The 12508-nt window shown below is 39.9% G+C and overlaps 1 protein-coding gene across 1 annotated transcript; it reads left to right on the forward strand.

Annotated features, from left to right (window-relative positions):
• The first annotated feature begins 3239 nt into the window (after positions 1-3239).
• trappc3 (trafficking protein particle complex subunit 3) lies at positions 3240-11142 on the forward strand. Its single transcript, XM_056257598.1, has 5 exons — positions 3240-3407; positions 4972-5069; positions 8505-8604; positions 10747-10929; positions 11021-11142. Exons 1-5 carry the CDS (start codon positions 3366-3368, stop codon positions 11138-11140), a joined length of 543 nt encoding a protein of 180 aa, XP_056113573.1. The 5' UTR covers positions 3240-3365; the 3' UTR covers positions 11141-11142.
• The last annotated feature ends 1366 nt before the right edge of the window (positions 11143-12508 follow it).

The raw sequence follows: 12508 nt of genomic DNA on the forward strand, positions 1-12508 counted from the left end.
GATAGCATTGGAGCTTGGGGGTGCTTTTCTTCATTTTGCAATTATTATCACGTGTTATAAAACCTTACAGGCACCTCATTGATTTTCAGACTGCCACTGGCTGCCCCCGCAACTATTCCAGATCAAACTTTAGCCTGTAGCAACTGTTTTCCTTCAAAGCTGCAGTTTTAGAGATTGTTGTGAGAATATATCCTGTGAAATAAGGGTAATACCCTTCCCCACGGCTTTTGTGCAGAGTTTTGGGCCAGATTGTACTGTTTCTGTGTTGCTTCTTTGCTAAGCAACATTCCAAAAAGTTCAGCCAGAGATCACTGACATATAGGTGCAAGCTGTGATGGGTGGACCAAGCAACATTATGGTAGGATGACTAATCACTACTCTGAGAAATGATAAAAGCCTTTAGAAATCACAAGAAAAGTATACCGACTAATAACTTGACTTTTGTATATCATGATGTTGTCACCTAAACCAATATAAGAAACTTAAACAATGTGTGTACTAATAATAAAAAAAAGAAAAAAAGTACCACTTTAAAATGTAAGCCAGCCTTTTCCTAACCCGCACATATTCCCTTAGTATTTTGGTAATGACATGCCAAATAGCTTAGATAAATAAAAAAAATAAAACATAAGAATATTTATATATTGTGATATGACGTCTGCAACTTATGATCACACGGTTTTGCTGGGTTTGTTGGTATTTACTCTGAGGTTTCGCTGGTATTTGCTCCGAGTACATGAAGTTATTCCGAGTCTGTTCTGAGGAGCTTATCCATCATTTCCAGTCTGAACAGCGTGAGAAAGAAAACATTGGGAGAGAAAATGAGACAGCTGCTATTGAACAGGCAGAAACAGAATTTTTCTCCTCAAGCGAGATCAACTGACTCAGCGCAGCGTGACATTAAGTGTTGTTGTCCAAATCTCAGTTTTTAGAGCTCTGCAAATAATCGTTTTAAGGAAATATCACACATCTCTTCCCGTAGGATATGAATACTGCCATGCGAAATTCTAATGTGCTCCAAGATAATATTCTAAGATGGTGAAAATGTACAATGGCTGCTGCTTGTAATACTAATTGCCAAATGTTGCATTTATAAAATCCAAAAGGGCAAAACAAATATTAGATTATTTTATAGACAAAATATCTTTGCACTTCTGAGTATTTCAGTGGTTACAACATGGCCTTCCTTAAAAATCCTAAATCACATATAGACATTACACTGAATTAAAACCTATAATCTTTGGACTAAATTGAACCCTAAAAATCTTTTAAAAGAGAAAGTGGTCATGTAAGGAGTGGGACCATGTAATGTTTTTAGTATAGGCAAATGAGGTCTATGTTCTTTATGGTGACAGATTATAAACTGGTATGGCAAATTGGTATGAACAAATTAAACTCTGCTGCATTTTGATGTGTAAATGTATCCTGAAATTATGATAACACCACTTTCAGCAAATTGAAAGTTTTAGGCTACCTCACCTGCATTGTAAACATACATGTCGTTGCACAGCCATCTAGTGGGAGAAGAAAGAAATGCTGCAGTTTCGCATCTGTGAGTATAAATACAGCTGTTTAAATAGTTTTAAAAACCAAGAAGAGAATAGTGTCATGTGTTCGATTGAGAATTACTGGTTGTTTTTTTAGAATTGCTGTTAAGGTGTTAACCTCGATCTTGTTAAGGTGTTAAGGTCTAAGTTAAGATATGGTCCACGTTTGAAGAAAAAAAGATTAGGCCTATTTGTGAGCTGGTCGTTATCAGTAAATCCTTGACAGTGTGATGACTCTCTATTATGATAATTAAATGACCTGATCTCTATATTAGTCTGTTTAACGGCTACCATACGCTGTAACTTACAAAAATAAATACATATGATACACACGGACATGAAATATTGATTGGAGTTGAACATATTTTATTACCTTACTTATAGCCTCAGCGAAGAAAAATTTGTCAATAGCAAAGTAGGCCTAGTAAACATAGGCTTGGCAAAATATAAGGTAGGCCTACGTTAGTTGAATTCCTCCACCATTGTGCTATTCTGTGAATGTGCGAGACTTCCGTTTCATTAATAGCAAAAGTGCAGAAAACGGTCGGGGTAAAATCTTTGCGTGGCAGGGGGAGCTGCAGCTGCCACTCGACCAGTCACGGATATATGCGCCTGCCACTCGACCAGTCACGGATATATGCGCCTGCCACTCGACCAGTCACGGATATATGCGCCTGCCACTGCGTTATATGCGCCGGCCACTCGACCAGTCACGGATATATGCGCCTGCCACTGCGTTATATAAGCCGGCCACTCGACCAGTCACGGATATATGCGCCGGCCACTCGAACTTACACAATATGTAGGGTTAAAAAAAAAAAAATGTAGCGCGCGTTTCGCTCTATTAGCATCGCTCTGACCATACCAGCCACACAATCTCTCACTGTTTATTTGATCTGTTTATCTTATTTACCTATTTCTCATCTTATCTGTTTTTTTATTTGCTCTTTTTACCCGTATGGGAGCGCGCTCGTGCCTAAGCGAAGCGTCGCACCAGCCACACGATCTCTCGCTGTTTACGGCCACTACCGGCCACTACCAGCCACACAATCTCTCACTGTTTAATTACATCCATCAGACACTCCTAATGATACACAGAAGCACACATACAGTGCAATACATATCTTATTTACCTATATCTCATATTATCTGTTTTTTTATTTGCTATTTTTACCCGTATGGGAGTGCGCGCTCGTGGCTCTATAGCATCGCTCCGGCCACTACCAGCCACACGATCTCTCACTGTTTACACCTATCAGACACTCCTAATGATACACGAGAGCACACAGACAGTGCAAAACTCCGGAGTAGCATAGTGTGGAGGTTGTCCTACAAAGTCGAGTGCCAGGATTAGAAACCAAACAGTCTAACATACAAGAGAGATATTGTAGTGCAGACAGAGAATGAGTAGGCTATTGTGTTGCATTGTTTATGAACGTTTTAAGCCTCCAAGTTTCAGTTGCCTAGGCCTATGTCTATGCATAGGCCTACAGAAATCTCTGATTTCATCAAAAAGATCTTGATTTGGGTTCCGAAGATGAACGACAATCTTGCGGGTTTGGAACGACATTAGGGTGAGTAATTAATGACAGAATTTTCATTTTTGTGTGAAGTAACCCTTTAACTGTTCAGAACTACAGTTTGACTACAGTACCCACAATCCAAAGCGAAGCAACTTTTCCGGCTTGTCAGCGGCGATTCAGGAAGTAAATCCATCACAGTGACAGGAACAACATCACGGGACTGTCTTTGCACTGAGCAGATTAATAAAATATTACCTGTAAGCGATCTGTGTACACACCTGTAATATAAGACATCATGTCTAGGCAGTCGAACAGAGCCACCGACAGCAAGAAAATGGTGAGTGTGTTTTGTGTTTCCGTAGATCTCAGGCAAACACAGGGCAGCCAGCTAACATGCTATTATTATCGTCATCGGATAAATAACATGTTTATTGGAGTAGTGCTTGTTTATTTGTATAAAAAATAAATATAGTGTAGTGTACTTTACTTGTTACTTAGACATGCGTTAGTTTATTCCTCTAGAAATGAGTTTAGTCTTTCCATTAGTCATGGCTGGCTTTTGAATTAAAAATCTTGAGATGTGCAGATAATTTTTCAAATAACCGTTTGGGGAAATTATTGAATGATAGATTCGTTAATGATTTACTTTCATTGCATAATGCATTATGTGCCATTCATTTTGTTTTTGCACAAATGTTATTGCACAAGGCAATTGGCATTGTAGCTGTAGGCTACTCTTAATACGAACCAAACAATACAGTAGTGAAAGCAGATAAACACACATAGATTTATCCAGCTGTGTCATGTAAGGGTTTTTAGATTTTTTATTCTGTTTGGGTTACGTTTTGAAATGTACTTGTGTTTTTAACAACTCCATTTTTTGCCGTGAGAGGGCGCTCAAGACCACTGTGTGTTCTCATTCGTTGAGACCTGATTATTCCCCATGATGATGATGATGATGATGATGATATACTGGAGGACTGAGTCTTTGTGTCTTTGAACCTATATAGTGGGGTTCAGAAGTCTAAAACCATATTGAAAGCCTGAGATTTTAAAATAATGGAAAGAAATGTTTTGATGCAATTACTCCATTATTTATTGGACACTAAACTAAAATAAGCAAAATTGTGCCCATGTGAACTCCTTTGTACTAATGTACTCCTAATTTAGTGCAAGATGGTCTGTGGATCTTCTCAAATTATGCGGCAGAACACAATCATCAGCTTTTACACAAACTTGTGGATTTGATTAAGCCTTCTGTCATTAAAGCAAAAGGAGGCTATTACAAAAATGATGTTCTGCTTTGACTCAAATTATTATAGAATTTTTAATAAAAAAAATTAACAAAATGTTTTTAACTAAGGAAATTGGGATTTAAAAACAACATTGGAGCCATAGACCACATACTATGGATACCATTTTATTTATTTATTTTAAATTATTTTATTCTTTCTAAATTATTTTATTTAAATCATTTTAGTTATTTAAATTGGAATTTGATTGATTGCAGCTAATGTAAACATTTTAATCGGTGTGCAAAAGTAACACTCACCAGATATCGAGTAAATAAAAATGGATCACAGGCTGGTTGGAAATGCACATTCTTTGCATGATGAATACAAACTAATGCATGGTTCAAAATAAGAAAAATAATGATTTTCTGACCCTGTTTTTATTTCCCTACAATAAATTGAACATTACTGTGAAATGTTGCTGTTAGCAAAAAAGGCTCCATGATTATCTAATGTAAAGCTTGGACCTGTATTATAATTTTTGATCCAGTTTTATTATTATTATTTTGTATTCACATTCAGTGTCTTTTTTTTCTTCTTCAGGTAACACACTAAATTCGGAGTAAATATGGTGATGGGTAATTTTGTGTTGATCTTTCTCTTGAACAGAATTCAGAATTATTCACTCTCACGTATGGAGCCCTGGTCACTCAGCTGTGTAAAGACTATGAAAATGATGAGGAGGTCAACAAACAACTGGATAAAATGTGAGTCTGCCTTTACCCTTTCCCGCCTATTCATCCAATCTACTCACATTATATGCACTGTTTAGAAATTACATCAATATTTTCTATTTTCATTTAGACAATTTTTTAGTTAAAAAATTCAATGAAAGTGTAAGGAAAATGGTTAGATTTTCAGATGCTAGTCACCATTTCATTTACATTTGTCCAGTCAGTTTTCCATTAGTCAACAAGTAGGGATGGAGCAGAGTTCTGATGGGCTTAGAGTGGATGCTGTATCGTCAGTGTTTGTGCTGGGTGTAGGCTGTTAGTGTATTAGGTGTGGTGATTGCCCTGTCCTACCGTGCCATCCAGTTTGATGAAGTTGGGTTGGGTGGTGTTGAGAATTTAAAATGTGCCACTCCAGGTTTTTCGAGAGCGGTCTCTCTCCCCACCCTGCTAAATGAATCGTGCAGCTGTAGGTTACACCCCTGGTTTTTCAAATGTATGATTCTGCTCCCGTCTAATTCTATTCCACCATTAGAGAGGATGCAGATGAAAGACTGGATGAGAGTCGTGTGTGTGTGTGTGTGTGTGTGTGTGTGTGTGTGTGTGTGTGTGTGTGTGTGGCCTGGTAAACCCTACATTATGGGGACAAAATGTCCCCACAAAGATGGCAATATCCAAAATCCTTGTCCTTGTGGGGACATTTTTGGTCCCCATGAGGAAAACAACTTAAAAATCATACCAAGTGATGTTTTTTTTGTTTTTTTTTTATATAAAAATGCAGGACATTTTCTGTGATGGGTAGGGTGCTAATTCATCTATAACTTTGTGGAAGCTAGTTAAATTAGGCAGATGCCAACCTAAACATGTTGAATGACAAGCTTGCATCCTCAAAACCTTGAACAAAACTGCACAAGGTAAAAGAAAATATGACCCAGAGCAGTCTGAGTGTGACCCAGAGTGTGCCAACCTCAATATGTTTTTCGATGTCAGTTATTGGCTCTTTTCTTAGGCCCTGTTTACACCTGGTATTAAGATGCATTTTGGTCGATCGGATCACAAGTGGACGAGGGAGACACATACCCGTTTACAACTGGTGTTTAATCTCATTTGTCCACTCTCAACCACTTCTGTCCTGGTTTCTTCATATCTTTCGATCTATTGAACGAAATAAGCTCACGAAATTTACATATGAACGTGCCCAGACATGACAGAAAAACATACGGAGAGTCGCAGCTTTTGTTTCTGCTCTGAAGCCGCAAGACCCCGCTGGATGAGTGCGTGTTAGAAATCAGGAATAGTGAGAGAACATTATGCTTGGTATATTTTTCATCTTCAAGCCAAACTTGGGGTCTCCAGCCGACAAAGTTTAAATCCCGTCTGGCTAGCGCCCTTCACATAATGTTTACGCATTAGGTCAGTAGGCGGTCTTTTGTGGCTGTTCAAACACATTCAACCACATGAGCGTTTACACTAGGAAAGCAATCCAGTCGAATGTGTTTTCAACTACCTCTGGAAGTGGTCGAAAGTGGACAAGCTCAGAACGTTTGAGACCCTGTTTACACCTGTTGTCCACTTGTGATCATCTGATCGACCAAAACGCATCTTGCCAGGTGTAAATAGGGCCTTAATTGCACTGAAATATCAATCAGTTCATTTACATGCACGTATTGAGGCATGCTTATTAATATTTTTTTAAATGCACGAATGGCTATGCATTTCTCATATTCAGCAGCCTAATACAATATTAGGCTCAATTTTTTTATGTAAAAAAAAAAAATTTGTAACAGTTTTTCATATTGTTAGGCCTGTGTAGTTAATTGTATTAATACATTTTTATGTTTGATTAAGTACATTTTTGTTTCTTTTGTTTGATGAACAATTTTGGTACTATGTTGGGTCACTACTTGATGTCCAATGTACAATCTGAGCCCTGAATCAAAACTAGTTGAGAAGCACTGTTTTAAAGATTGTGGGAAAAGCCATGAGGATGCGTGGAGTCCAACCGTTGTGATTTAGAGAATCAGTGGGCAGCGTGTATTCTTTGGCTGAGTGGTCTTTTCATTTAAAGGCACACCGCGGAACTTTTGGCCACTAGTGGCGCTCGACCTGTAACTTTCACGTCTAGCGTCCATAGAGGCCACAAGCTCTGCAACAAACAGTCAACCGGTCAGCCCATAGACAGTGGGTCAGCCTCCCGTGTCTTTAGATTGTGTTTGTGTGTGCTTGCAGTGTTTGAGGCGGGCAGCCTTGCCGCGCTCGATTCCCTTATAGCAGTCTGCTGAGAGAGAGCGAGCGGGGCGAGCCCCGTGGGGCTTAGTGCTAACATGTCTGTGAGTGAATGTGGGCGCGGGACGGCGGGCACATTTACTGCACTAAAAACACCGTCGGCCTGAGCTGACTGTAACTTAGTGTGTTGGTTTCGTTTTACAGAAACCGTGGGACATGTTGTGTGTAGTGTTTGTGGGCACGTTCACTACATTTAATGTACATTTGACATGAGTCGACTTTATTTGTGCCAGCCCTGCACTGTGGCGGGCTGTGTTTGTGTGTAGAAATGAACAATGGGCTGTGGGCATTTTATTACACTCATAACACCATCGGCTGTGGCCGGAATACCAGAAAATACTACACTACTTATATGATTTATCTGGGTCACCTTGGAAACGGCATTTGTGTGCAGGCAAGCGTCAGCATCGGTCGGGCACCCCTCCTCCTCCTTTAGCTCACGCCAGCGAGCGAACGCTGGACCAATGGTGATCCTCGTCCTGGCTTTTCATTTGTCACTATGCCTTTTTCTTTTTTTTTAGTGTCCTCTGACAAAACCTTTGCCTTCTTCCTTGTAGCTGTTGGTTCGGCCATGACGAAAACATACAGACGGCAATCAAACGCGAGTTGAGCACTCACGTCAGAATCTGAGGAAGTTGTGGGTGGTGGGGGAAGTGACGTATGCCGTAAAGCGGTTGAATTTTGTAGTTCTTTTTGTGCTCGGGTTCCTACCCGAAACCCGAAGTTACATAGTGCTAGGAAAAGCGATACAGACACCTTCAGGCTACGGCAGACGTGTCATTCAACCTATTGTAAGTCGATGTACCATCTCAATGGGTTTTGGTAATATATTATAAAGGTTGAAAAGTTCCACAGTGTGCCTTTAAACCGTGCCTTGAACTAATCCAGTAGTCCCACTGATATTGGGTTTGGCAACACGTCTGTAATACGACCTTTTTCCCTCCTGCTTCTTTAAAGCATCCAATATGATATAAGCAAGAGCAAAATTTGACTTTCTCTCTGGCCAAACAAGTTTGTATCTTTCTTTTCGAGTACTTGAAGCTGAAGGGCTTTACTAAAACCTTCAAAGTAAAAAGAGACTATAGCTCCTATGATTGGGTTGATGGGTGAAATGAGGGCGAATGAAAGCAGTTACTCTGACATTGACACAGTTTCACAGTTTCCCTTCTCTTCCATCCTTTCAAGGGGATACAATATCGGAGTGCGTCTGATTGAGGACTTCTTGGCTCGGTCCAGCGTGGGGAGGTGTCACGATTTCCGAGAAACGGCCGATGTCATTGCAAAGGTAACGTGAGTACTTTGAACCAATCAGAACGCATGCTGAGCCCTCCCTTAGGCCAGGCGAGAGAGAGAGAGAGAGAGAGAGAGAGAGAGAGAGAGAGAGAGAGAGAGAGAGAGAGAGAGAGAGAGAGAGAGAGAGAGAGAGAGAGAGAGAGAGAGAGAGAGAGAGAGAGAGAGAGAGAGAGAGAGAGAGAGAGAGAGAGAGAGAGAGAGAGAGAGAGAGAGAGAGAGAGAGAGAGTAGAGAGAGAGAGAGAGAGAGAGAGAGAGAGAGAGAGAGAGAGAGAGAGAGAATCAAAAAGCAAGCAAGCATGTTAATGCGCAAGCAAGTGACTGGAATTTGAACTTCAACCTGCAGTAGCCCACATACTTTCTTAGCTTTCATCACATCTTTCTACCGGTTTTAATTTTTCAGAGTCACACAGCTTGAGAAACATCCGCGCTATGCTACCGCAAAGCCAACTGGCGAGCCGTTTGTGCAGTGTTAGAGTGAACCGAGACACTCATGTTCCTCTCGGCTTGTTTTCTTTGGTCTGTGAGAGCCACAGACTGTGCTTTTTTACGAAACACTGCACCTCACCCTCAGCGTATTGGGTTCACACTGACAGGATTGACAGAGCGTTCTTCCCACTGTCCGTCACCTGTCCATGCTTGCTTGGTCTATGTCTGTCTGTTCTCCTTTCTTCTTTTTTCTCTGTCTTTCTCTCCTCACTTTCCTCTGCGTGTGCCACGTTGTCAAATGTTAATCCAGAACCCATCGGTTTGCTGGGACCCTGATCCCTTTAAACACTTTTTAATACAACTTTAATGACGGTTAAAATGTGAAGCGTTTAGTCTAATTGTTTACAGTTGTCGAGGAACGCCGCGACTGGGAGCATTAATATAGAATTCAAATGATGTGCGCTCACAGGTTTGTGTATTTCGGCTATTTTATACCTTCAAATGGGGCTCGTCCAAACAGAATTTAGATTCAGAGCTATTTTTTTGCTCAAGTGTTGCATAATGTGAAGCTTTTTTGCTGATGGATGTAATCAAGAGATGCATGATATTAAAATTCTGTTCAATACAATAAGCCGGTAATTGTTATCATTTTATGGCCTGTCTGTAAAGGTCTATCTATATTACTGTGTATTAATTAATTCAAAATTTTAATGAAAAGGAATTGTTTTAAATGCTCCAAGCAGTGTTCATTTAGTATTATTTATGTACCATTATAGTTATTCATATTTGGCATTAGCTTTTATTTTTATATTTTCAAAGTTTTTATATGTTTCAAAGAAAGTTTGCTATGTGGGTTTGTCATTTTATTAGCTTTTGGGGTTTTATCAATATTTACAGTATATATAGCTTTAATTAAAATGTATTTTAGTTTGAGTTATTTTAGTATTTCAAGTTAACCTTATTTATTTATGAATACATTTTTTCTTCAGCTATATTTCAATTACAGAATTTTAATAGTTCACAAAAACAGCTCTGGCTCCAAGTGATTTTAGGCATAACAACATTATGATGTATACAGTATGAAATAAGTATTAATTTTGAGATTTGAAGACAAAAGTGTAAATGTAAAAAAAAATAGGGGAAACGAGCTTGCATTATTAAATGTCCAATATTGAAAGATACTGATAAATAAATAAATAAACAGTAGTATTGGCCAATAACCTACTAAATGCATCCCTAGTATATCTCGTTCAACCATATAATAATCTTTTTTGGTTTTTAGTCTAGGTTCCAAGTGAAAAGAGAACATTTTGAAATAGTAACATTCATTTGAAGTATTGATTTGAAGTATTGATTGTTAAAAAAATGTAATATGTAACATATAAACCATTTTTATTTAATGTCCTACAAAACCATATTGTGAGATATACTGTTACTGTGATGTAAAATGAGCAATATTCTGGTTTTCTTATGGCCCACCCTGATCATTTCTTCCATTTAATTACATTCAAAGGGTTAAAAATTTCTCCTTAAACCCGTTCTGTGCAGTCGTGCAAAAGCCCCTCAAGTCATTTCAGAGTGTGAATACAGCACCTAAAAAGAATGTGGCAGCTCTGCAAAATCACTTAAATGTGGCCTTGACATCATAGATGTAGGCAAGTGAGTTAACATGAAGACTGAAGGGCCTTTTTGTCTTCACATTAACAGGTAGCCTTCAAGATGTACTTGGGTATCACTCCCAGCGTGACCAACTGGAGTCCTGCTGGAGACGAGTTCTCTCTTATCCTCGAAAGCAACCCCCTGGTGGACTTTGTAGAGCTTCCTGACAACCACAATAATCTGGTCTACTCCAACCTGCTCTGTGGGGTGCTGAGAGGAGCTCTTGAAATGGTAAGGAGCATTTTTGCGTTAAATGAATTGATGTATCTTCTGATAACCCTCAATTGCCATTCACGCTGCGGTCGTTTTTCGACTCCTGCAGGTTCAAATGGCGGTGGATGTGCGGTTTGCTCAGGACACGCTAAGAGGTGACAATGTGACAGAAATTCGCATGAAGTTCATTAAAAGGATCGAGGAGAACATGCCAGCTGGGGATGAATGAGGCTGAGAGACACTAACCTTTGACCCGAGAGACTTTTTTGTGTTGGGTTGGGAACCAAAACTTCTATTTTGGTCAAGGGAAGACCAAGTAATCCTTCTTATGATACAATAAAACACTGTAAGTATTGCTACGAGAGTCGGCCGTCGAGAAGATTCTCTCGATGTGTCAACAAGGATGGCATGTTCTTTCCACCTGGTCCATGTTGTCTATTTCAGGAAAATACTTTCTCATGTCTCTTTTTGTATTTGTCTCTAGTGTATTCTTTGTTTTTTTTTTCTTATTGTGTTTAACTCGGACATAAGGCACAGAAGGTTTAATTTATTTAGCTGTGTATCGTGATCAGATTGAATAAACCATCAATATGAACAACCTTCTACTCAATAGGTCTTTGACACAGACTAATATTTACTCGAAGTTGTAATAAAGCGCTCATTTATGCAAACCATATCACAGTGCTGTGTTCATGTCTTTAACGCTTGTGTCGAAAACAACTTTAGATGGCTAATCTAAAACCAACATTTGAAGAAAGGGCCCCATGTTCGACAAGAACAGAGCCGTAGTCTTGGGAGACGTATGTTTTGTAGAAAGGTCCAATGGTGTTAAGGGAAGTCTGGTAGGGGTTTAGGTATGTAGATAATGGGACCTGTGTATGCTGGGCCTGTGGCAGGTCCCTCCACACATTTGTAATGAAGTGTCACGGTGGCCCCCATCGCCGTCCTCGACTTGTCGTGTACTGGCCCTTGCATTGTGGGACTGTTATTCCTGCAGCGCAGCAGCACGATGTGGTTAGAGTTAAACAACAATAACAAGGGCCTAATTCGTCTCAGATGTTTACTCAAGCAACGTGGAAGCAATCAGGGCCTGGAGGTTCACTGGTGCGTGTGCAGGACGGGGCTGTTTTGGGAGCCAGTGCGTTTTAATGGTGTAGCCGAGGGGTTCACGGTCATGCGGACTGGTGGGAAGGGGAAGGTTGTGCGCTGAAAGGCAATCCTTACTCCAGCGCAGCTCAAGGTCCATTCCTGACACCTGTTAATCACCTTACGTCATGATCCGGGCTTCTTTTTCCAGAATTCCACACCTCGTCGATCACAAATGGAAAGAAGTTTACTACTTCTTCTACTGCTTCCCATCGGCTAGCATATGGACTTGGATTTATAAACTTTAGCCCCTTTTCAGTTTCCATGTGACTTTATTCACATTGATGTGTCGAATAATGCGTTCATTGTGTAAGTGTATTGTTTTATTACATCAAGCCACTAGAGGTAGCTGTGAGCGTTGTGGTCTGTGACCTTTTTTCTCTTTCCATTCTCATGGATTTTTCAGTGTTTCTCTTCAGTTTGGTATTTGATTGCTCACGGGGTCCACCAA

The sequence above is a fragment of the Rhinichthys klamathensis genome, unplaced genomic scaffold, assembly GCF_029890125.1.
Source record: "Rhinichthys klamathensis goyatoka isolate OS25496 unplaced genomic scaffold, OSU_Roscu_1.1 h1tg000140l_1, whole genome shotgun sequence".
Taxonomy (NCBI): domain Eukaryota; kingdom Metazoa; phylum Chordata; class Actinopteri; order Cypriniformes; family Leuciscidae; genus Rhinichthys; species Rhinichthys klamathensis.

What these genes read in the sequence shown, in the direction of transcription:
- trappc3 (XM_056257598.1), top strand. Translation starts at nt 3,366, where the DNA reads ATGTCTAGGCAGTCGAACAGAGCCACCGACAGCAAGAAAATG. An exon ending in CCACCGACAGCAAGAAAATG is followed by an intron (nt 3,408 to 4,971) that starts GTGAGTGTGTTT and finishes TCTCTTGAACAG; the next exon opens with AATTCAGAATTATTCACTCT. An exon ending in TGAGAGGAGCTCTTGAAATG is followed by an intron (nt 10,930 to 11,020) that starts GTAAGGAGCATT and finishes CGACTCCTGCAG; the next exon opens with GTTCAAATGGCGGTGGATGT.